This window comes from Peromyscus californicus, unplaced genomic scaffold, assembly GCF_007827085.1.
Source record: "Peromyscus californicus insignis strain IS unplaced genomic scaffold, ASM782708v3 Scaffold_14__1_contigs__length_90479793_seg_2, whole genome shotgun sequence".
In the NCBI taxonomy this organism is placed as follows: Eukaryota; Metazoa; Chordata; class Mammalia; order Rodentia; family Cricetidae; genus Peromyscus; species Peromyscus californicus.
Genome location: NW_026294436.1, coordinates 40451872 through 40477443, shown reverse-complemented (window position 1 = coordinate 40477443; position 25572 = coordinate 40451872). Strand labels below are relative to the sequence as shown.

Genomic DNA, 25572 nt, shown 5'->3' with positions numbered 1-25572 from the left:
CTCTTCACTAATTTGCAATTAGAATAAAATGATTTTAATCTAACTACTCCTTTCATAGTCCCTTTTAAGAGTACAATGTGCATTTTAGGGGACAAGCTACTAACAGAAAAAAATAAACCAATAGGAACAAATACCTTGGCATGAAACTCAAGCACCATTGAGCAATAACCGGAGGTCTCTGGGAGTGGCCCATGGGTACCTATAATTCCTAGATAGAAAACCAAGAAAAAAACAAAGGAGGAAGGAAAGGAAGAAAGAGATACAAATGTCCAAGGGGTGGTCTTCAAATAACTTCATTTGGCCTTTTATGGGGAAAGGAAGACATAGCTAAAAGTGTCCTACTTCTTAAAAAGCAAAAATTAGGTGGCTAAGCCAGGCAGTGGTGGTGCACATCTTTGATACCAGCACAGGCCAGCCTGGTCTACAGAGCGAGTCCAGGACAGCCAGGGCTACACAGAGAAACCCTATCTCAAAAAATAAAAACAAAACAAACAAACAAACAACAAACAAAAAATTAGGTTGCCGAGAACAATATACTTACACTTCAGGAGGCCAGAGTTCTTCCAGGCAAAAGAAAATCAAATGTTGACACTTGAACTCTTTCTAGAGGGTCTGGGGTAGGATCTGTGCCTTCTCACTCCAGGTCCAGGGGCCACCTGCACTCCTAGACTCATGCCTGGTCTGCCATTCACTGTCACCATCTCTGCTTCTGCTATCACAGTTCCTTCTGGGATTCTGACCCTTTGCTTCCCTGTAATAAGAACCCTTGTGACCCCACCCCCAATGGGAGAGATGACCCCACCCCTCACCATGGGTATGGAAGAACTGCCCTCCCCTCCATGGCATGGGCCTAGGAGAGCTGGCTCTGGTGGCCAGACCTGACCAGCTCCGCTACCACCCAGACCCACGTCCTGGGCTTTGGGTTGGCCCACCCTAGCATCTATCCCATCTATGACCTGCTGGAGTGCACAGGATCTCCATAAGTCAGGGTAACAGCAGGATATCCGAGAGGAGTTTTGGTGAGGGTCCAGTGATGAAGGCATGCCAGAGGCCTGGAACCAGACCCATGACTCATTGCAATGAACATTTTACGGGTGGGACTGATTGGACAAAAGGGTCTACTGCGTGACACACCGCAGCTCCCATGCCAGGATGAATGAAGAGGTGTTAGAAAGACAGAGGAATGAGGTGATTTGTTTGTTTAATTGTTTGTTTGTTATGTTTTGTTTTGAATTAATTTCCTGGGGAAGGGGCACACTGCAGGGGTGAGGGGAAGATATGGAGGGACTGGGAGGTAAGTGAGATTGGGGTGCATATGAAATTCCCAAAGAATCAATAAAGAATTATGTTTAAAAAAAGAAAACCTGGTGATTATACTGTGTCTACTAAATAATCCAGGGCCATCTCTCCACCTCGCTGTCTTTAATTCAATTGCATCTGCAAAGTCCCTTTTGCCGTATACAGTGCTGCTGTAGTCACAGGTTCTGAGCTTTAGGGCAGGCCATCAGTCAACTCATCACCGGAGGAAACCAGGGTCTTTGATTCTACTGCCCCTCGTGTGCATGGTAAACAGAACCTCGCTGAGTCTTTCACAGTCCTGTGGGATACACACCGGATTCCTTTTAAAGTGGAAGATGCCCAGTCTAGTGCAACTTGAGATTCTGCCCCATGTCAGAGAGCTGGGATCAAACCCAGGTTCCTGGATTGGAGCCAAAGGCTGCCGGCCTCACTGCCTTCCCCCCATTCCTCTCTCCATTCTCTTGCACTTCCTCTTTCCTGTCTAGACCTGTTCCCCAGTTCCCTGGACAGCTTCAGCTGCAATTTCCTAACTTCTAATGACAGTGTGACACAGCTCGGTCTTGGAGATCGCTTTCCTTGCAAGATGATGGGCAACCCTTCTGAATCCCCTCCACAGAGCCTTTCCTTCTCCCACTTCCACAGGCACATTGGGGGCCTCTTGTTCTGGGTAAAAAAGTAGAGGAAAGACAGTTGTAAGTGAAAACTACAGGACAATCTAGACGATACATGCTCTATGAGATGGGTGGATGGGGAAATCAGACTGAGCAGGGAGTCCAAATCCTGGAAACCAAGTATCATTTTCTTTGTCCGTTGGTTAAAGAAATCTAAACTCCAAGAAAGACCAAGGGCAATAATCTGAGTTATTAATCTTTGTTCCCCTGTGCCTTGCATATAATTGTGCAACAGTTGGGAATTGGGTGGAAAGAAGCTGACAGACTGGAGCAAGCAGTGTCTGAATTCAACAAGGGGTTAAATTTTATTGCTTCCATTTTTGTAGGTCTCTATTCTACCTAGCAACTGATGACACCAGATATCTGTCCCCGTTTTCATTGGAGAAGGCCTTTTGTATTGCTCAATTACCAAATTTCCCATGAGCCGGTAGAGTACAGGTTTTCAAAAGACTCATCAGGGGCCTGTCACCGTCTGAGGTAAAAGAATCCGGAAAGACAAGGACTTTAGTTGGAGTTGATGATGCTCCCGTTCCCTCTCCTCACAGTACTCTTGGTGCAGCACAGTCAAGCCCGTAAGTATCCCAAGTGCTCTCTACTTCCAAAGCTAAAGCTGAAGCATGGTGGCTAATTCCTAAACTTGTGGTGCAAACTACAAAACATCCAGGGGTAAATCTGCAGGCCCGTCACACCCAAGACTTGAAGGGTGATAGACCGGCTGACCTGTTGCCCAGGCGTGTGTGTGTGTGTGTGTGTGTGTGTGTGTGTGTGTGTGTGTGTGTGTGTTAACTTTCTTACTTTCCCTCTGAGAACTGTCTCCTTACTTTTCTGCTATAGCCTTTCTTTTCCTTGTTTCTCCTCTTTTCTAACAGTGAATCTCATTGGACTGTGATGAGAGTTTCGGGGTGTTGAACAATCCAATGAGTCCATTGTTCAGGGTAATAGATATCTTCCTCCGCCTCCTCCTCCTCCAGGGACTGCCTGTAGCAAAAGATCCAAGAAAGATAAAGCCATGGTTCTGAGCTTGTTTACTGGACATAGGAAATATTAAAAAAAAATATTTTTAAAAATGTTCTGGGGCTGGAGAGATGGTTCAGTGGTTAAGAGCACTGGCTGCTCTTCCAGAGGACCCACGTTCAATTCCTAGCGTCCACATGGCAGCTCACAAGTGTCTGTAACTCCAGCTCCAGGGGGTCCAACACCCTCACATAGAGACATACATGCAGGCAAAACACCAATGTGCATAAAGATAAATTAAAATTAAAATAAAAAACAAAAAAATAAAAACCCCAAGAGTTCTTCATAGTTTAAGGAGCTTGTGTCTCTAGGGAAGCAGGAAGCTTGTGTTGCCACAAACACACGAGGGTCCTTGTGTGACAGAAGGCATATGTCTTCTCGGCCCTAAGCAACTGCCTTCTAGCTGGTGCTGGTGCTTCTAAAGGTGCATAGGAGAATCCCAGAACTCAGACCAGACCACCTAAGCTGCTTACTAATGTGCATGCCAGGAAGGAGCTTTTTCAAATCATCTGTGTATTAATTCTACAAATACTGATTGATAGTTTGGTATGTGCCAGATGATTTGAGACTATAACAGCTGGATGTGGTGATGCATGCTTACGATCCTAGCTACTCCAGAGGTGTGGAGTGGGGGGGGATTGTGAGTTTGAGGCCAGTTTGGGCAGCATAATGAAACCCCGCCTAAGAGAGAGAGAGAGAGAGAGAGAGAGAGAGAGAGAGAGAGAGAGAGAGAGAGAGAGAGAGAACGAGAACAATAAAGACGAGGTTGGAATTTTCTCTGGGTTAAGATTGGCAGAGTTCACATAGCAATCAGAACACAGATCTTCTGCCTTCAGTCCGGGCCTTTTCTATGACACCGCTGGATTTCTGAGTACTCGGTACTTAGATAATCTGTGGGAAATTATAAGATAGGGTGTCACTTGGTGCTGTCACTGTTTGCCTTTTGACCGCCTAAGTGCCTTTCTGCTCTGTTGCTTGCCTTCTGAAGGCTGACCGCTACAGACTACAGCACCGTCTTTTTGCAGATTGGTTTCTGCGTTGGTTCATTTGGTGGGAGACAGTAAAGAAGAGAGACTAGAGCATGGAGAAAAGAGAGATTGGGGTGCGCCTTGCTGGCCCCTTCCCTGCTTTCTATGAGTCTCTGGCAGTAGCTAGAGCTCTCTGTGATGGAGACTGCTTTGCTTTCCTTTTACTGAAAGCTCTCTTTACAGTTTTATGGGCTTCAGTAACTCTTATTTGCTGTTCATTTCCCTTCGATCTTAGGGGTGAAAGTGGTTTTTTATAGCTGTTTCATTACTGTCTCTCCATGGGACCTATCTGTGAAGGCTGTTTCCCAACTGTGACTCTCACTAAATGAGCTTTGAGGACAATGACGGGGAAGGGATTTCGGATTTATGGAAAATGGCTTAAGGCCTACTTGATATTTGTGCCCAGTGTTACCCATAAATAGATACTTTTACACCATAGATGGATGGAGGATATGGGGAAGAGAAACCAGGATGTCTGAGACATAACTCCCAGAAATGTTAAGATATCCCGTATTACTTCCAGCATGTCTCTCTCTTCAGCTGCGCAGTCCACAAGTGACCGCCCCTGCTCCTTCCGGGCTCACCTAGCTCCTGTTCACAATTCACAGCACAGTTCTCTAACTCTCTTTCTCCCAAATCTTCCTTGAGCTGCCCTCCTTAAAGACAGGAGGAGACAGCTCCATTTCCTTTTCAGTTCTGTGACCCTATCTAGTTCCCAACAGGCACTTAAATGCTTCCTGAAAGGCCTCATATTTCAAGGGAACATTCCTAAAGCATTGAAATCACCTGCTTGAGTTACAGTGAGCTTGGACAATGCTAATGAGTCCAATTTTAGAACTGTGGTCTACTGTAGCTGCAGAATTTATGTAAAAATGACTCTTTTGTGTTTTTCCAACTCTTGCGCTTCATTTCAGCTGGTGTGAAACTGAACTGATGATGTGTGTCACTGTAATCAAACTGGGGACATTGTGCATGAGATTTCTATTGTGTAACCACATACAGTATGTGTGTTTCGTCTTGATATAGTCACAGTTAGACTCTTGATGTTATTAATAATTTAATAGATGTTAGCCCACTGCATCAATCTACTTTATAAATGATGCTTTCAGAGACAAGGACTGATGAGAGATAAGCCAGTGTACTAGGGTTAGAAGATAAACTTGTAGACCATTTGCTTAGAAATGATCTTGAGTTCGAAGAATTAACATGAGAAAATATGGACATTTGCTAAAAACGTTATTAGACTTCGGTCTGTTTCCAGGGAGCTCTTGCCCAGGTCCATACAGAAGAAATTTCTCCAAGACCATATTTCACTTCCCTAAGGCCCTCTTCTTCAGAGGTGACATTGAATGTGTCTAAATCTTATAAATTCAGTTAATTTATAGATCTTTCTCTTAACTAGGAAGAACAGCTGTCTATTCTTGCTTGACCACAAACCTCTTAGCCTAGAGGACCGCTGAAAATTGGAGGGAGGAGGTCTAGATTAAAGACCAAACACATAACTCTTTAAATGCTTTCATTTTATGAAGCCCAAATTGAGACAGATGGCAAAGGGCGTTATTTCTGACATCTAAGTTTATATTAGAAACAACCTTTTAAGAGTGTATGTATCAAATCACATTTTATTACAACCTCAATGAATCATTTAAAGAATAAGATTCCCTGGGTGCATGCCTTTAATCCCAGCACTCAAGAGGCAGATCGCTGTGAGTTCGAGGCCAGCCTGGTCTCCAGAGCAAGTTCCAGGTCAGCCAGGGCTACACAGAGAAACCCTGTCTCAAAAGCCAATCATAAGGCAGGTGGCGGCACAGGGCTTTAATTCCAGCATTCCTGAGGCAGAGGCAGGCGAATCTCTGAGTTTGAGGCCAGCCTGGTTTACAGAGCAGGTTCCAGGACAGCCAAGGCTACACAGAGAAACCCTATCTTGAAAAACCAAATAAATAAATAAATAAATAAATAAATAAATAAATAAATAAATAAATAAATAACAAAAAACCAATAATAGTAAGATTCACAAAATTGAGATTCTTCTGGGAAGTCCAAGACATGTGGTCATTATTGTACCAGGATGTATGGAAGGAAAAGAAAAAGCATCTCCGCTCACTCATTCACTCTGTGGAGCATGACAGTGGTCTCCTTGATGTTCCTCCAATACGTAAAGCATGCACTCTCAAGGATTTGGGCTTAGCTGTCTGGAAGGGTCTTTGCCCATGGACTCCTCCTTCACTAAAGACGTAACTCTGCTCAATATTATCTGATCACTGGAGCCTTTTCTGGTCCCTTTAACATGTTGGCTCTCTCGGTACCATCTCCTTCCTCTGCTTTAGTTTTCTTTATACAATCTATTACCATTTGACCTTGTATTATATATCTGTTGACTGGCAATATCTCACAGGACTGGGGCTTTGATTTGTTCCTTATTGTACCTCTAGCATCTAGGACTGTGTTTACTGGAAATTCAGAAAAGAATAATACTTATATGAAATGAGATCTTGGTAACCTTTGAAAGGATAGTGTGCTGGCTGGTTTTGTGTGTCAACTTGACACAAGCTAGAGTCATCAGAGAGGAAGGGACCTCAAATAAGGAAATGCCTTGATGAGATCCCGCTGTAAGGCATTTTCGTTCGCATTTAGTGGTCATTGAGGGAGGGCCCAGTCCATGGTGGGTGGTGCCATCACTGTGCTGGTGGTCCTGGGTTCTGTAAGAAGGTGAGCTGAGCAAGCCATGGGGAGTAGGCCAGTAAGCAGCACCCCTCCGATGGCCTCTGCATCATCTTCTGCCTCTAAGATCCAACCCTGTATGAGTTCCTGTCCTGACTTCCTTCAGTGGTGAGCAGTAATGCTGAAGTGTAAGCCAAATAAACCCCTTCCTCCCCAATTTGCTTTTTGGTCATGATGTTTCATCACAGCAATAGAAACCCTGACTAAGACAGGTAGCCATGACAGAGGAGCTTTTATGGTTTCAATAGGTGTTCCTCACAGGCTTATGTGTTTGGATACTTGGTTTCCAGATGGTGGCACTGTTGGGATATTGCAGAGCTTTTGGACTTGGGACTTAGCTTGCAGGCATAAGGCTGTAGGGACAAGAGTTGAGAGGCATAGGTTGACCCTGCTTCTATCCCAAGCCCAATATTTCCTGATTGTGTAATGTGAGGATAGTGTTCTGCAAGGGCCTCCCTCCCTAACCAAGTTAATCCCAGCTTCCATGTCTCCTCCACTATCATGTACTTTATCCCCTGAAAGTGTTATACAAATAAATTCTTCCTGCCTTAAGTTGTTTCTGTTAATCAAGTATCGTGTCACAGCAATGAGAAAAGTAACTCATCCGGAATATGGGTACCAGAGGTGGGTCACGGTGATGGTAAACATGGCTGCGCAGTTTGTAGGACTGTGGAAGCGATGTGAAAGAGTAATATGAAAAGGTTTGGCTGGGCAGTGGTGGCGCACGCCTTTAATCCCAGCCCTTGGAAGGCAGAGCCAGGTGGATCTCTGTGAGTTCGAGGCCAGCCTGGTCTACAGAGCAAGATCCAGGACAGTCACCAAAACTACACAGAGAAACCCTGTCTCAGAAAAAAAAGAAAGAAAGAAAAGAAAAAAAAGAAAGAAAATGTTTGGAGCTGGGGGCAAGCAAAACCTTAGACTTTTGTACATAGAGCTTCATGGGATATTCTGGCAGGAGCGTGGAAGACCAGATGCTGAGATAAGTGAGAACAGGCAATATTTGCTCATGAGTTTCAGATGGCAGCAGGGAATTGGACTAGAAGACATTTGTGTCACATTCTGGCCAAGAATCTATGTTCTTCCTGTGCCCTGAAGGTTGAAATGAGGCTGAACTAAAAAGTAATGCACCTTTTTTTGTGTGTGTGTGAAGATTTCTAGTCAGCCCAACGTTCAGACTATGGCAGTTACTATCCCATGCTTTTTAGCCATATTACAGTGATAGGCAGCAGAAATAGAGAAGAAATATTTGAAAAGGGTGTAGTTTGACAAGAAAAGGACCATGAAGTGGGTTGTGGTCAAAGCAACTGTGGAGAAAGCTGGGATAACTAATAAAGATGTTAACACAATTAAAGAAAAATCCCACATTCTGCATCAGGCCTGTAGAAATGGAGAGATTTCTTAAAAGCAAGATCTCATTCATCAAAGGTTCCATGCACTCCCCTTCCAATAGGACCACGTAAGGAAATGTTTTCTCAGGTTCAGCTGCTCAGGTGCTCAGAAGCCAGTGGAGCTATGTTGAAAGGGAGACATCTCAAGCTAGCCGCAGAACTTGGCGGCAGCATCCCCATGGCGCTGGCTTTGCAAGCATGCACAATACAGTAGTTATCAGGTTAAAGAAACTTGCACCAAGGTCCTAGAAAGCCACCAAGGCTAGGCATTGTGTCGAAGGGTAGGATTCCTGCATGGCACTCCTCAGTGGACTATACATGGACCGGTGAAGGTGAAGCCTCAGATGCAATCAAGATCCTGGGATGTTGAAGGGCTGTGGGACATGTGTTGAGGAAAGCTGTAAGCACCGCGGGCAAGAGTGAGACGAAGTACACTGCTGGTAGCAGAGCTGTACAGGTTGGACTCCCCAAACCCACTGGCACACAAATGACATTACCACCACCCCTAGGAACTAGACACGGAGCTGAAAACTAACACCATCTCTGTCCCTCCTTCCCACAATGCCTGAAATCACAAGGCTGGTTACCAGGAATCACAATCGAATTTACCTTATTCAGGCACTGGGTTGCTTGGACAGCACAATAGATGAACTTTGTTGACCTGGCTAAAACTGTGAGCTTGCCTTGCTTCAGCCCTAGTTTTCCTGGCTATCCTTTAGTTCTTCCCCTTTCGAATGGCCATATTTACTCTATGCCAGTGTATTTTGAAAATACATAAGGTTTTTGGTGGTGTTTTTGTTTTTGTTTTACAGAGGATTGTTGCTCAAATTCTAAATGGTCTTATAAAAAAAAAATCTGGAAAGCTGGATGGTGGTGGCGCATGCCTTTAATCTCAGCACTCAAGAGGCTGAGCCAGGCGGATCTCTGAGAGTTCAAGGCCAGCCTGGTCTACAAAGCAAGATCCAGGACAAGCACCAAAACTACACAGAGAAACCCTGTCTCGAAAAAAACCGAAGCGCCGGGCAGTGGTGGTGCACGCCTTTAATCCCAGCACTCAGGAGGCAGAGGCAGGGGGATCTCTGTGAGTTTGAAGCCTGCCTGGACTACAGAGTAAGCAAATGCTGAAAGATCAGAGAGACAAAGGAACAGCGCCTTCTCACCTTGCCAACTTCATGAATCCTCTGACTGAATGTCTCTGAATCCTCAGCTGAAAGGGGTCCAGCCGAAAAAAGGCTTCAGCTGAAAAGGGCTTTAGTTCCTGTCTCCTTACGCCTTATATTCCTTTCTCCATCCAGCCATATCACTCCTTTCTTAGTGCTGGAATTAAAGGCATGTGTGTTTCCCAAACACTGGTAGCAAAGGCATGAGATCTCAATTGCTGGGATTAAAGGCATGTGACTCCCAAGTACTGGTTTGGTTTCTCTCCTAGGCTGAATCAATCATGTAGTCCAGGGTGACTTTGAACTCACAGAGATCCAGATGTCTGCCTCCCATGTGCTAAGATTAATGGTATGTACCACCACTGCCTGGCCTCTATGTTTAATCTAGTGGCTTGTTCTGTTCTCTGATCTTCAGGCAAATTTTATCAGTGTACACAATATATCACCACAGAGGTTCACAGTTAAAAGATTGCCTGATTCTTGGGAAAATTCTTTTGGACTTCGTATTTTTCTTAAAAGATGCATTTATTTGTACTTTATAGGTGAATGTTTGTCTTTTTGTATGTATATGTATCATGTGTGTGCTGTGCTCAGGGGAGGCCAGAAAGGGGCGCTGAATCCCCTGGAACCACAATTACAGTTTTGAGCTGTCTTGTGATACTGAGGACCAACCGTGGGTCCTCAGCAAGAGCAGCAAGTGCTCTTAACCACTGAGCCATCTCTCCAGCTCCAAGATTTTGGACTTTTGATCAGTGTTGGAAGTCTTAGGACTTCGGAGACTTTTACAGTAGTAAAATGCATCTTGCATTTTGAAATGGCCATGAGCCTCTGGGGCCAGGATGGAATGCTGTGGTTTGAGTGTGAAATGTACCCCCAAACTTGTATATTTAAACACTAGGTGCTCGGTTGGTGGCATCTCTTTAGAAGCTGTGCAGCCTTTTGGACATGGACCCTAGATAACAGATGTAGGGTCTTATGGTTAGGTTTAAGGGTTATAGTCCGGCACACTTCCAGCCTGAGCCCTCTGCTTCCTGCCCCGCAGAGATGTGAGGGAACTATACCACAAGATTGGGCAAACCCAGACTAGAGTGAGTCCAGCCGCCTTGCCTTTCCACCATTATGGACTGTACCCTTTAAACCACGAGCCAAAATAAGTCCTTCCTCCCTTAAGTTTCTATCACATATGTTTCCATAGAGACGAGAAAAGTAATTAAGACGGTGGCTAAGAAGTCAGACCGTCACATTTGTCATTTTGAGGCTCACCATAAGATCCTGTCACTTGACAGTTGCTAGGAGAGAGGACTCATGGTTCCCACTAAACGTCGAGCCATCAACATCCCTGCATGCTTTGAGAAGAATCCGAAGGCTCTTTGAACTGAAAATACAACCATCTACTTCTCTCCTCACTCCCACAACACCCGGAATCCCAAAGAATAGTTATCAGGAATCATTGTTACCTCACTAAAGCATTGGGTTACTTGAACAGCGCAACAATAAAATGGTCTTTGTTGACAGGATTATCCGACCAGAACCTACTACCACCTAAGGAAGAGCTGGAGTGTGTGTGGGCCTTAGGGACTGGAAAATCAGAGACTGAAACATGTTTGACACCAGGGGGCAGGAGAGAGCACTGAGAATCCAGGGTCTAGGAGGCTGTACTTGGACTGGGAAGCGCCTCTTTCTTATAGAGTTGGGTAGTCATAGGTAGAGAAGCTCCCTATATGAGAGATCAGATTTTGATTCCTGGTTCTTTCATCACAGCTTCTAAGGTTGTCCTTACTTAATTTAGGTAATTTTGAGCAATGTACTTAATCTCTCCGCGCTTTTTATCTGTGGAATGGGAATTACAGGGCTTTCCTTGAAGGGCTATTGGGGGGGCTGGATAGGTAGCCCAATAGATAGATACTTGTCTAGCTTGTGCAAAGTCCTAGGTTTAATCCCCAATGCCACATAAAACCAGATTTGGCGATGCATGTCTGTGAGCCCAGCACTTGGGGAAGAGAGGCAGGAGAATCAGAAGTTCACGGTCACTCTTGACTACATAGAGAGTTTGAGGCCAGCCTGAAGTACGAGACCATGTTATGTTTTGCTTTGTTTAATTATTGTGAGGATTGAATGAAACCGATGTTTCTCATTGGTATGGTACAGAACACATGGGACTTGCTCAACAAATAAATGCAGTTCTAATGGTTATGGTGGAGGCACCTGCTGCCCTGTAGGACTCATTGACGGTCCAGTTGATTTGCCTTCATCTCCTTGGAGATTTCTATGTTTGCTTGCTTGGTTTTTTGAGACAGGGTTTCTCTGTGTAGCCCTGACTGTCCTGGAACTCACTCTGTAGACCAGGCTGGCTCTGTCTCTTGAGTGCTGGGATTAATGGCGTGCACCACCACTGCCTGGCCCTTGGAAGACTTCTCAATGGACCACTTCTGTAAGGGCAGGATTTTCCTGTCCTGATTGTGTTCCATCGATGCCCTTCTTTGGACACTTGTGTTTGTTCATGTTCTATACTTTTTGTTTCCCGGTTATACTGTTAATTCCTGGAGGGAAGAATTGGTATCTGACTCATTTTCCACTTTCTGACTTTGCCCTATATCTTGTTCACGGTAGATGTTCAATAAACATAAATCTTCTCCATGGATGAATGCCTGAAAACACGTGTTCTATCAATTGCTCTGTAATCCAGTAACTTTCCTCAGATGTTTGTCCAAATGGCCCAACTGCTGCTGTACCAACTTAAAGAGACAAAACTCCGGACAGTAGAGCAGCCAGCATGTGGATGTGAGAGCTGCGTGTTGGTTTGAGTGGGTTCTCCAGCAATGCCCAGCACAGACGAATAAGCAGCAAGCGCCCCTTCAGAAGCAGTTTGACTGGCCCAGCTGGACAAAGGGCCAAATTCTAGACTGTAGATTTCAGCTCAAGTGACTAATGCTGATGATTCATGGAAAGGGAAGAACCAACCCTGATTTCATAATTATTGGAGCAAGAAAGGGATCAGAGCAAATGGTGTGAAATCGCCATTTGTGTAGAACAATGTTAGTCTTTCCAAATGATTCGACCTTAATGGTTATATTAAATCTTTGATCATCTGGGCAACACATTCTGGTAAGATACAAATTGTCACAAGGCGTGACATACTATGAAGAAGAGTGTGACATCGACTTCCCCTCATCTTCCCTGTTCTGAGTTACTGACTTCACATCTGTCAACAGACATCCCTCTATAGTGAAGTGTCATTTTAGAAACCCAGCTAAGTGCCGGGCATGACTTATACCCGTAGAGGCACCAGATGGGTCCCATGGAGAATGAAATTGTGGTGTCCTTGGCCAGCAGGTATGCTTCTGCCAACTCCCACTGCCCTCTCTCCCTTTGGCCTATTCACCTCTTGCTGACTCTGAGATCTCCTCCAAGATGTCACCTTCTCTGCAAAGACTTCCCGGAGAGCCCACATTGACATGCTAGCCCCTATGGTGCTGCTTTGAAATCATCTTACTTATCCCCACCATGCCCTGAACTTCTTGGACGGTCCGAGAGTTCATGGTGGGTGGGGAGGATTGTTTCATTTCAATTTACTTTTTTTTTTTTTAAATATTTATTTATTATATATACAGTGTTCTGCCTGCATGTTTACCTGCAGGCCCGAAGAGGGCACCATATCTCATTACAGATGGTCGTGAGCCACCATGTGGTTGCTGGGAATTGAACTCAGGACCTCTGGAAGAGCAGCCAGTGCTCTTAACCGCTGAGCCATCTCTCCAGCCCCTCAATTTACTTTTAATCCTTAGTGATAATCACAAATTTCATATTGATATTTAGATAGAAGAAAAAGCAGGAAAACAATAAGAAAGTAGAGAAGAGGTGTGGTTCAGTACAGCAAGGAAAAGCAGTGCTTTTGAAAGCATTTTCCCCAGGAGGCCTGACTCTTACTTAATAGCTATCCTAGCTCCGCCTAATCCGGGAGGAGGTGTGCACGCCCCCATGTGTCTAGAGAGAAGGGGATAGAATGAGAGTAAAGCACGGGGTTAGGTTGTCAGGGTTTTCTCTCCCTCAGAGGTTCTTCAGGCATTATCCCATCCCCAGCCCAGTGCATGGTCTTTGGCCTTTCACCCAAGACCAGAACATCACACTGTACATTGCTTACAAGTAGAGGTGACCTGTAAAATTTCATCCTCAGTCACAGGGCTGAAGTATTTTCCAGGTTGTAATTCCTAGGATTTGATAATGGTATTGGAGAAAACAGTGGGATGGATGCCATTGAGTATAGAGCAAAGACATTGGTGTGGGGATTTTAGTGGCGTGCAGGTAATAGAGTCTGTCAGCTGTGACTCTCAACACCTCCCTTTGCCTCCTCCTCAGGGACCCACTCTCTGAGATATTTTCGTTTGGCTGTTTCGGATCCTGGTCCCGGAGTCCCTGAATTTATCTCTGTTGGGTATGTGGACTCACACGCTATCACTACATACGACAGCGTCACTCGAAAGAAGGAGCCAAGGGCTCCATGGATGGCAGAGAACCTGGCACCTGATCACTGGGAGAGGTACACTCAGCTGCTGAGGAGCTGGCAGCAGACATTCACAGTGGAGCTGAAGCATCTACAGAGGCATTACAACCACTCAGGTGTGATTACAGCAGATGAGCGCTCTCCCTCACTGAATCCTTCCCAGAAGGCCCCGGGCTGCCCATGGCCAGGGTGACCAGTTGCTCCTATCCTCTGTAGTCTTTGGCAAAACCCAGAAAATCAGGCGGATGGGGTTCAGTGCTCACCATCTCCCCTGTGGCTCTTCCACGCTGTCCTTCTATGAAAGCCCTTTATCCCTTGTCCCCATATTCCTAGCCCATTAGCACCTAACAATTTTCTCTTTTCTAAATTTGCCCACCTTGGGTTTCATTTTCTGATGGTTGGGCTTCCCGATTTGCTTGTTTCTGCACAGAAACGTACTATATGAATTGTCCCAGAGATATTTCTGGCTCCTGCATATCTCTTGCTCCTACACTGCACTCAGAATAGCTGGAAAATTTATCAATGAATCATTCCAAAGACAGAATAATTCCCCAAGGCAGGGCATCATTGTGACCCTTTGGCATGCAGTAAGTACCCCATCGATGTCTGTTAGTATGTGGGTCTACAAAACAGGAACCTTCTGGAACTCAAATCTATACGCCTGTGTGGTGGTGTCTTCTAGGGCAAAGAGTGCTTCGAGCCAAGCTCTATCATCTGAGAAGCCCCTTGTTTCTGCTTTCACCCATGCTTCTACAGCTTGTATGTGTTTCAGGGCTTCACACTTACCAGAGAATGATTGGCTGTGAGTTGCTGGAAGATGGTAGCACCACAGGGTTTCTCCAATACGCATACGATGGGCAAGACTTCATCATCTTCAATAAAGACACCCTCTCCTGGGTGGCTGTAGATAATGTGGCTCACATAACCAAGCGGGCATGGGATGCCAATCTGCATGAGTTGCAATACCAAAAGAACTGGCTGGAAGAGGAATGCATTGCCTGGCTGAAGAGGTTCTTGGAGTATGGAAAAGATACCCTAGAAAGAACAGGTAAAGAGAAGAGAGAACGTTGTTCTCATATCCGAGAAAAATCGGCTTTGTGTCTAACTTCCTCTTCTGCAGGTGATATTCACTCTGTGCTGAAATCCATCTCTTGGTTGGACTCTTCTGACCTGTAAGCCCCCAAGAGAACTCTCATTAGTTATATTTTTAGCAGCATCTTGACAAGCCTTAGCAATTCCAGTTGTCTTGACAGAATGTAGTGCCTCCAAGGGCACCTCTATCAAGAAAAGTCCTCCGTCTCCTGTCAGGGAGAGGTCGGGAAAAGCTTTTGAAAGCCGGGCAGTTGTTGCAAATTATTTAAGAAGCAGGGGTTCACTGGGGTGTGAGCGAAAAGTTGGCCTGTGAAGAGGAGTTGAGGAGGACTGGGTTTTCCTTACTTGGGGATTAACAGGACGATTCTTCTGGGTATGCAGCTCATCTTCTGCCATAAATACATGATGCCACTGGTCAACTTCAGCAAACTGCAGAATGTTTCGTGTTTGATGGGATGATTCAAAATGTTTCAGGAAATTCCCTGAACACTATAGACCTTTTTCCCATGAGAGTAATGTCCAGCGGGGGGACTCTCCAGAGCTGTGGCAAGCCCAGGGTGGAGAGGAGGGGTTTGGACCACGGTTGTAAACATGTCTAACTGTACAGGCTTTGGAGGCAGACCATTGGAGTCTCACGTTGGCTTTCCTCCCTCCTTGCAGAGTAACTATCATAGGCTCAGTGGTTGCAGTTGACAAGCCCATTTCAAACAGGCTCGAGCACATCCTATTTGAAAACAAGAATCTGAGCAGCCCGGGGGACCTAAGAAGCCAAAACCAATATCTGAATGCTTTTCTCCATGGGGAGTGGGGGAGGGGCGGGCAGGGGGCCGAAGCTACCAGTACAAATGTCACATCTTCGTGGCTTCTCCATTCCACAAGACAGGCTACTGCCTCTGAGTACTTGTAGCCTAAATAAATAAATCACAAGAGAACTAGGACTGGCCTGAGTTGGATCGTGTGTGGCCTCTTTAGCTAACGACTGTGACCATCAGAAAAAGCTTCAAAGATTTGGAGTGGGCAACAGTGTTCTGGCAATGACTAACGGTACAGCCAACAAGGCCTAACTGAGGAGATTCACCAGGGATGTCTAGCGGGGTCTAGTGGGGACCCCAGTAAGGGGTGGGGAAGAGCCTGAAGAAGGACACTATGGGAACACCATTGCTCCGGCATGATCTGAAGGGCAGGAAGAGGAGACATAGATAACAGAGCCCCGCAAAGGTTGATGTGTGGAAAGGGGATCCTTACGGTGAGAGGTGTGGCTGTGGAGGGATGTGGCCCTGGGCAGGACTGCAGCCTGGTAAGATTGGTACTTCATCATCAGCTCGCTGCTCTCTGGCTGAGGCAGTCCAGCGGGAACCCAGGGGCAGAGCAGTTCTAGAGATACAGTGTGAAGGCCTCGGCAGACCAGAGAAGGGCAGAGGCTAGATCCGGGGGCCCACCAACAGACACTAGCTGTTACACACTGTTTGGGTGATGGCGAAAGAGGGGGAATTACGATGAATACCTCGCAGGAGCTCGTGTCATGAAGCCTTGGAGTTATGTCTCAAAATGTGCTGTTATTTGGCAGGAGGAGTCCCCTCCTGTCAGGAAAAAGTGCAGCTTCTAGAAGGTAAGCCAGCAAAGCCTCAGTTTTGAGTAAAATAGGGTAATCGTGCCTACTTCACAGAAATTAGTGAAAATAATATAGATGAAAACACTTGCTAAGCTTCTGGGCACTGCTTACATATTAAATATTACTGCCGCCAGACTGAAAATGTCTGATAGCCTAGGTCTGGTTAAAATCTACGGCCAGCCTTGGCCACCCTTAACCCCGAGGATGTTTTAGGCTGATTCTCATCAGACAGGGAAAGGGGAGATAGTTCACTTTCTGACTGGGGTATGTCTGCCGCATAGCGGTGTTGGTTATTCTTCCCACCTCGGTAACAGAATGCCTGAAACAAGTAACTTAAGAATAGGAAAGATTACTCACAGTTTCAGAGGTTTGGGTCCATCCTGGTGGGAAGGATGTGGTGAAACAGTTTACATCACAGTGCACAGGAAGCAGAGGGAGGGAGAAGGGCCAGGGCAAGATACAGCCCCCAGGGATTCCCCACAGGGGCCTACTTCCTTTAGCTAGGCCCCACCTTCTGGGGTTTCCAGAACCTCCCAAAGTAACACCAACATCTAGAAAGCATGGATTTAACACATGAGCCTGTGAGGGACATTTATATTCAAGGCATACCGGTAGCATTTGCCCCCAATCGCCTGGCCTGCTGCTTGTCCTGAGTACAGTACTGGGCAAAAGGTTTGAAACGCAATCAGAGTTGCTAAAATTTGAGGTTTAGAGGTCACTAGCTAATTCTATGGATCCTGCCTGGCTCAAAAGCTGTTTGGATCAACCAGGAGGAAGCTGCATTGCATGGAAAGAATGTGGAAAGTTTGACTTCAGTGTACATGGTTTCCATTCCCTATCTTGAGTGTCATAGTGGTGTCTCAGCCTTTTGGTCAAAACCCATGTCTTGGGAGGTAGATTCATTTCTTGCGAGCATAGTAAAATAAAAAATTCTATTGGCAGTGTTTTATTTTGAATGTTGGGAAGTCTTTTCCTACAACTAAATCCCATGCCTCAGGTAAAAGACAAGGGAGGTATGTCTGCGATGAAGGCTCTTCCCTGTATCCACATGTCAGACAATAAGGTGGAGATAAGGAAGTGAGTCTCACAGATGAGTAGGAAGGTTCTCCAAATAGTGTGGTTGGTTTTGATATGGCTCCATGACCAGTTTCAGCTGGAAATGTTAAGATGACACCATATGGAAAATGAACATATTAAGTCATGAGGAAGCAAGCTCACCAAGGGATAATAACCCTGGGCTGGGCATGGTGGTACCTACCCATAATCCTAACATGCAGAAGGCTGAGGTAGGAAGATTGCGAGCTCAAGGCCATCTTTGGGCAGAGAGATGATGTCCCCTCCCTCTCCCATCATTGTTAGAGCCCTTCTGTAATATTAATTTCTGTAGCTTCTCTGAGGGCACATGAACTATGACATGTGCTTGTATCTGATTACAACTATCGGAGCACCAATCTGATAGCGTGGTGCGATTCAGAGCCTCCGTTGACCTGAGTTAGCTGTGGTTTTTCATTGTCACTAAACACAGAATCGGGGTCTATCACATTCTAATCTCCAATCTCTTGGTGAATTACTTATCAAGACAATCATTTACACATGTTGTGACTTGCTTTTCCTTGACACATAAGGGTATTCCAAAGGTGAACAGTCAACAACTCCAGTACACTCTCCAAATACTTGATGCTGTATGCCTTTTCTCCCTTTAGAGACAATATGTGGTTCGGCTCTGTGTGTTTCCTTGACTGTTCTCTAGAAGGAAGTCTACAAAATCCAAATCTGATGTTGATGAATCTGGGTTCTGGCTCATTCTCAGTTTTAGATATTTCTTGCAGCAAAGAAAATTAACTGGGGAACTTGGCTGTGTTCCAACACTAAGTGTTTGGTATCCAGGACCCTCCCCCTTAACTGTACCTGCTTCTCCCTAGAGCCTCCCGTGGTAAGAACGAGTCGGAAGGAAACTTTCCCAGGGACTACAACGCTCTTCTGCAGAGCTCATGGCTTCTACCCACCGGAAATTTCCATGACGTGGATGAAAAATGGGGAAGACATTGCCCAAGAAGTGGATTATGGAGCCGTGCTTCCCAGTGGGGATGGAACCTATCAAATGTGGGTGTCCGTTGATCTGGACCCGCAGAGCAAAGACATTTATTCTTGTCATGTGGAGCACTGTGGCCTCCAAATGGTTCTTCAGGCCCCTCAGGGTAAGTGTGGGGGTAGTGGCTGTCTGGGGAGCAAGGCTGAGGAAAGAGATGGGAAGCTGTGAATCCTGGAAGGAAGGGAGCTGGGCCACTGCCTCATCAGGTGGAACAATAGCAACAGATTTTTTTTTTAAGATTTTTATAATTCTCCCACCCCACCCCCACCCCCCGGAGCTGAGGACCGAACCTAGGGGGCCTTGCGCTTGCTACTGAGCTAAATCCCCAAACCCCGATTTTTATAATTTTTATTTTTAATTTAAAGGTTTTTTTTTTCTTCCCATTTTATGTGTGAGGTTTTTTTGCCTGCTTGTATGGCTGTTGTACCACATGTGTACGGTGTCCACGATGGCCAGAAGAGGCCATTAATTCCCCTGGACCTAGAATGATAAATGGTTGTTAGCTACCATGTGTGCTGGGAATCCAACCTAGGACCCCTGGAAGAGCAGCTTCTGCTCTTAATCACCGAGCCATCTCTCCAGCTCCAACAACCGTTTTTCTCAATCAGTGTTTAATTCACGTGCTCATCTATAGTCTTATGAATTACTGAGGACCTCAAGCAGCTATCGTTTGTCTAGGTCATACCTGTTGCTGTTTCCTGTGTTACAAATTACATTTTTAAAAATAGCTGGGCAGTGGTGGCGCACGCCTTTAATCCCAGCACTCGGGAGGCAGAGGTAGACGGATCTCTGAGTTCAAGGCCAGCCTGGGCTACAGAGCAAGTTCCGGGACAGCCAGGGCTACACAGAGAAACCCTGTCTTGGGACTAAATAAGTAAATATAAGAGAGCATAGGCCCGTATTCCACTTGCTGTCAGATGATGAGGGAGAAGAGATGACGGACGGGGAGCTTCCTGATCATCACAATGACAAGGTTAATGCAGACGGGAGAAGCAACCTGGAGGTTTTTCTCATTTATTTACTCACAGAATCAGGAAGCATTCTTCTAGTGGTGAACACGGTCTCTGGGACCATAATCCTCACCATTGTCCTGGCTGGAGTTGGTGTTCTGACCTGGAGAAGGTTCCGGCGTGAGAGGCATGACGGACTGTAGAGGCTGCTTGTGGTCCCCCTGCTGCGGCTCCCGAGACTTCGGTTCACTGTATCTGCCACGTGAGTTCCATGTAGAAGCGGGCTGACCCTCGTGTTCGGGTCACTGGAGGGCCTGGGACAACGTTCCCCCTCTCTAGAGAAAGTATTTCTTAATTTTCCTGTCTCCACAACCATTCTTCTATCCCAATCATATGAAAGCCCTCCTCCTGCAAAAGTCATTTCTCAGAATATGAAATGTTTAGAAGTCTAGGCCTTTGGAAAACAGGACTTGAGACAAGGAAGGGAGAAGGAGAAGCAGGAGATGTACTTTTGATGGCATAGACAATAAATCCATCCATTAAATGTGTACTGCATGTCGTGCTTTAAGCGCCATACTGGCTCATGGGAACAGCAATGAAAAAGACAGCCATGACCTCACGGCATAGAGCTGATGGCGTGGTCTTGAAAGATCATTTTCTATCTCTGGTTTACTAGTTACTCAAGCTAGTCACAGCAAATATCAGTGAAACCCGGATCAGGCTCAGAAGCTGGTGGGCAGGAGCTTGCCTTTTCTTGACAGTCATGGACTGGAGCCCAACCCAAGTGATACTGTACGTGTGTGGTATTAGGTACCAGTGGGACCGATCCATTTGTTGTTGATTGTTTTTTACTCTTTGCTCTTTTGGCTTTTTGGAGGGCCCACCACCCAGCTCCCAAATAAATCACACACAGAGGCTTATTCTTTCTTATGAATGCCCAGCCTTAGCGTGTCTTGTTTCTGGCCAGCTTTTCTTAAATTATCCTGTCTACCTTTTGTCTCTGGGCTTTTACCTTTCTCTGTTCTGTAATTTTTTTTCTTTACTTCTTTCTCTGTGGCTTGCTGTGTAGCTGGGTGGCTGGCCCCTGGAGTCTTCCTCTCCTCCTCTTTCTCGCTCCTTGATCTTTTCTTCCCAAATTTCTCCTTCCGTTTATTCTCTCTGCCTGCCAGCCCTGCCTATCCTCTCTCCTGCCTAACTACTGGCTGTTCAGCTCTTTATTAAACCAATCAGGTATTTTGGACAGGCGCAGTAACACAGCTTCACAGAGTTTAAAAAAAATGCAACATAAACAAATGTAACACATCTTTGCATCATTAAACAAATATTCCACAGCATAAACAAATGTAACACATCTTCAAATAATATTCCACAACATCCATTTACTAGAAAACCAACTAAGATAGCTGGTGGGTGAGTATTGTTTCCATTATAGAGTAGAATATGAGTCATAAACCAACTAATACATGCATCTCAAGAAGAAAGTTCCTGCTTTTTATCTTCTGCAATTTGGAGATTTTGAATTAAAATTTGTCAAGTTCTAAGAGAATCTTGAGAAAGGCTAAAACTGTCAGTGATTGCTTCTAGATTTTGCTGAATATTGCATATATTTTGAGCTGTGAATAAAAACACATGTAACTGACTAAAACCTTCTTTTCCTTTCAGAGCAAAAAGAAGTCATCTACCATCCCACACGAGCCAATGAGAGCAGCTCTCTCTCTCAGGAGCCATGATCTCTGCTCTCAGGCAGCCATGTGTCTGTGGTCGGAAGTCTCGACCATACTCCTGGCACAGTGGGGATTGGAGAATTGAGCATTTGTGATAAGAAGACAGGAGCTACACATTTTTCTTTGTTCTTTGGCTCCTGAAGAGCTGTCAGTGTTCAGGCTCTTTATGGACCCCTTTATCACAGCCGACTTCAAATACAGTCTGTCTCATGACCCAATACTTCCCAACATCTTATTTCTCCATGGTGATTTACAAGTAGATTACGGAGTCTCAGAGCTGCAAGGAACTCTCTCATCCTAGCAGGAGATGTCTTCCTATAATGCTATGGACTTGGGCATCCAGCCTTCACTTGACACCATGTGAGGGTACCCTATTCCACCACAAACAGCCATTCCTGCTCCTCTTCTCTCGTGAGAATGTTTACCATGTAAGAACTTTGACTATCATGGCTATCATGACTGTGTGTGAATCTATAAGTAGGGTTGGACCAGCCCATGAAAACAGCCACCAACTTTCTACAACAGCCTGTGAATGGACTAGTCATTAAACACATATTATGGCCCAAGAGGAAACAGAAGCAGCCTGTTCATGGCAGCTCTGCCAGATAGCTTGGCATATTGGAAGTGTGTCTAGCTGGGTCTATGGCAATGGCTTCACTTTTACTGCTTCTGTGAGAAATTAGAACAATAATTTATCAAGCTGAATGTGCTGGGACTCCTCAGGAAGCTGAGGCAGGTGGACTGTATGTTTGGGGCTAGCTTTAGCTACTCAATGCAACTCTATTTAAAAAAAAAACAAAAAACAAAACCAAAAAAGCCTTAACTGACTCCTGAAAGTTGTCCTCTGACCTCCACATGAGTGCCATGGCGTAGCTCCTGTCTTCTTATCACAAAATACACTAAATAAATAAATGTAAACATCTTATAAATATGACAGTGTGTTTTGTCTCAAAAAATAGTCCCCTCCTCCCCTTTTAGTGTTGGAGACTGAATTAGTACAGAAAAGACAGAAGATAGAATTGATCTTTTTGGGCTAAGGGTGTAGCTCAGTGGTGTATCTCAGAGAGCTTCCTTAGCATGTGCGAGGTCCAAGGGTCAATCTTCAGCGCGCGCGCAAACACATACACACCACCACCACCACCAACAACAACAACTATTAGAGTTGCCATTGAATTAATTCATGTTTACTGATTACAGATGTTCAGTAACCAAGGTCTACGAACAATGTGGTACCATAATCTAAGTGTGACAGAGAACTTCACCACCACTTCAATTATGCTTAGGCTTTGAGTTGTCTTTGCTGAATATTTTAGATCAAGAACACTACATGAAGAACCTGTTGGAGTGGTTTTGTTTTAAACTCCATTTATTATCTGTTTTCTCTTTAGCATGTACAGACCAACGTTTTGTCTAGAAAATGGCAAGTGGGGCAAGTAAGAAGGGAAGCGGTTTGAAGAGCAGTGTGGGGGCTGGGCATGTTGCTCAATTGCTAGACTGCTGGATTAGCCTTCAGAATCCCTGGGTTCAATTTGCAGGGTAACATAAAACCGGGCATAACAACACACGCCTGTAATCCCAACACCTGGAGATGGAGGCAGGAGGATCAGGGGTTCAAAGTCATCCTCAGCTACGTAGGGAATTGGAGGCCAGATTGAGATACATGAGACCCTGTAAAAATAATAATAATAAAATAAAAGCAGGGTGGTGACAGGTTTCTTGACACGCTCCTTTACCTCGTCTTGTTCCAGCAACTTCCATGTTCTGACCCCACCCTCATCTCTGAGGAATTGCCAATTTTTTTTCCTCTTCTCTGTTTTTTGGATGGAGAGAAGAGTGTTTTTGCTTTGTGTCATAAGGTCCATTAGTTGGTCATTTTTCTGGCAGGGTCCCATGAGGTAGTCGTATTTTGGTCACCCCCGTCTGAAGCTCTGTCTTCGTGTGTGCAGGTCAAGTGTCCCCATGAGGGAGTCGGATGGATGCATGAGGAGGAATACCAAACGCCAATGCATTCACTTGCTGTCAGGAGCAGAACGGCCACATGGGTCACATGGGTCAGGGACTCGTTTCAGTTGGGCAGCACATCCTCTAGTAGGGGACTTCACATGAGAACAAGCACATCACAGAAAGGGGTCTGCTGACCCCAGACTCGGGGGCCCAGGGACACACTCTTTTACCTCCTATTTTTTCATAACAACGTATTAGTTCACAGAATGCTCTCTTGGGAGAAGGGATTTGTCTCAAGCCCCAAACAGTGGACAGCAAAGTCAGAAAGGAACTCAGGTTGTCCGTCTCCAAAACCTGAGTCTTCAAGCCCCACTCACTGGACAGCACTGCCGTCCTTAGATGATGACCTCCACTGGCCCTTCCGGAGTGCCTCTCCTCGGATGCTTGTCCTCATCTAACCTTTCTCTCTGGAAAATCTCCCCATCTCCCTTTCACTTCGGGCTCCCTTTCTTCACAGTCCTTCTAACTTGTAATTATCCCCAAACCCACAGGCTAAGTAACAACCCCCAAACTCAGTCGCTTCAAACAGCAATCATTTCAGCATCTTTCTTGGCTCCAATAGGGCAGGCATTTGGGTAGAACTTGGGGAGGCAATGCTGGCTTGGATCTTTTCCTGGAACTGTAGACAGTCGGCGACTGGAAGTAAAACAGTGAAGGACTAAGGAAACCGTGGGCACAGCATAGGTTGCCTGTTGCCAAGCCAAGCTTGCCCCAACCCCCAGGGGGGGACTCTCTGTTGGCTCTACATGGGTTAGTTTGAGCTTCCTCACAACATGGTGGCCTTGGAGCAATCAGATTCTGTAGGTGGTAGTGAACTCCGCTCACCCGGTATCACTTTGGCCATACTCTTAGTTGGCCAAGAAAGTCACCAAAACCTGCTCAGTTTTAAGGAGAAGAGGCATAGATCCTGACACTCAGCAGGAAGATTGTCAAAGTAACATTATGAAGAGCATATGTGGATGGGAGTCACTATTTGCCTAACAGGCTTTGCTTCACAAAGCCTGAGGGTTCCAGTGCCTCCATCTTTGCCTCTCAGCATGAAGGTCAAGTTCTACTGGAGGGGACAAGGTGATGCCTTCCAGTGGATTAAATGAGCTAGGACCCCAGGGTTCGTAGGTGCCCTGGGTATAAGGTTTCTGGAGAGAGTGCAGGTGCCCTGTACCAAGGGGACATCTTGAAGCTTTCATTGTGGCCTCCCTTGTCCACTTCCCCTCTTCTTCCCACGGCTGACAAGGCTGACAGAAAATGCAACACATATATGAGTAGCTTCCCATGTAGAAAGAGAAGCTGTCTGTATATGCCACTAAAAGTTTGTTGTAGATCTTGTTTGATCAAAACACAAAATTTTGCCCGGTTTTTTGGTTTCTGTTTTGTGAACCAGTAGAGCCACAGCTAACCCATAAAGGACAGTTGTGGCCAAGACCCTGTCCAAAACAAAGACCCTGTCTTCGTTAGGGTTCCTATTGCTATGATAAAATGCCATGATGAAGAGCAACTTGGGGAGGAAAGGATTTGTTTGGCTCACACTTCCACATTGTAAACCATCACTGAAGGAAGTCAGGACAGGAACTCAAACAGGGAAGAGACCTGGAGGCGGGAGCTGATGCCTGGAGGGGTGCTGCTTACTGGCTTGCTCATCATGACTTGCTCAGCCTGGTTTCTTTTCTTTCTTTCTTTCTTTTTTTTTTTTTCCTTTGGAGGGGGAGCTATGGGTTCGAGACATCTGTGTATCCTTGGCTGTCCTGGAACTCTCTCTGTACACCAGGCTGGTCTCAGACTCACAGAGATTCTCCTGCCTCTACCCCTCCCGAGTGCTGGGATTAAAAGTATACCCCACCACCACCTGGCTATTAGCCTGCTTTCTTATAGGACCCAGAACCAGCAGCCCAGGGATGGCACCACCACCATGGGCTGGGCCCTCCCCATCAATCACCAATTAAGAAAATGCCTTACAGCTGGATCTCAAGGAGACTTTTTTTTTTCTATTGAGGGTCTCTCCCTTCTGGTGATCCTCGTTGTGTCCGGTTGACATAAAACTAGCCAGACCAGGTCACGTGGCTTGGCCTGTTGAACACTGAGTGGACTTTGACCTCCTTTGCCCTGTTGGTGGGGGGATTCCTGTGCAGCTGGACTTTACACAGCTACTCTCCATACCAATAGAAAACAAATAGACCCAACACGGAAGTAATCGGATTCATTTGGAAGGGAGGAGTGGCGGTGGGGATAAAAAGATCAGTCCACCCTACAGGATAGAAGCAAACGCTCTCCTTAATTCCTCCAGTTAAAATTACTCCAATCATTTTACATAATCACGGT

At 45.7% G+C, this 25572-nt stretch overlaps 1 protein-coding gene across 2 annotated transcripts; it reads left to right on the top strand.

Annotated features, from left to right (window-relative positions):
• Positions 1 to 2327: 2327 nt before the first annotated feature.
• Positions 2328 to 22121, top strand: LOC128109811 (major histocompatibility complex class I-related gene protein). 2 transcript variants are annotated; one of them, XM_052737233.1, is made up of 7 exons: positions 2328 to 2542; positions 11892 to 12614; positions 13638 to 13898; positions 14555 to 14830; positions 18409 to 18684; positions 19607 to 19790; positions 21191 to 22121. In XM_052737233.1, the coding sequence occupies exons 2-6, from the start codon at positions 12545 to 12547 to the stop codon at positions 19729 to 19731; spliced, it is 1008 nt and encodes a 335-aa protein (XP_052593193.1). In that variant the 5' UTR covers positions 2328 to 2542; positions 11892 to 12544; the 3' UTR covers positions 19732 to 19790; positions 21191 to 22121. The 2 variants fall into 2 exon arrangements, with proteins under 2 accessions (XP_052593193.1, XP_052593194.1); XM_052737234.1 differs by lacking the exon at positions 11892 to 12614.
• The last annotated feature ends 3451 nt before the right edge of the window (positions 22122 to 25572 follow it).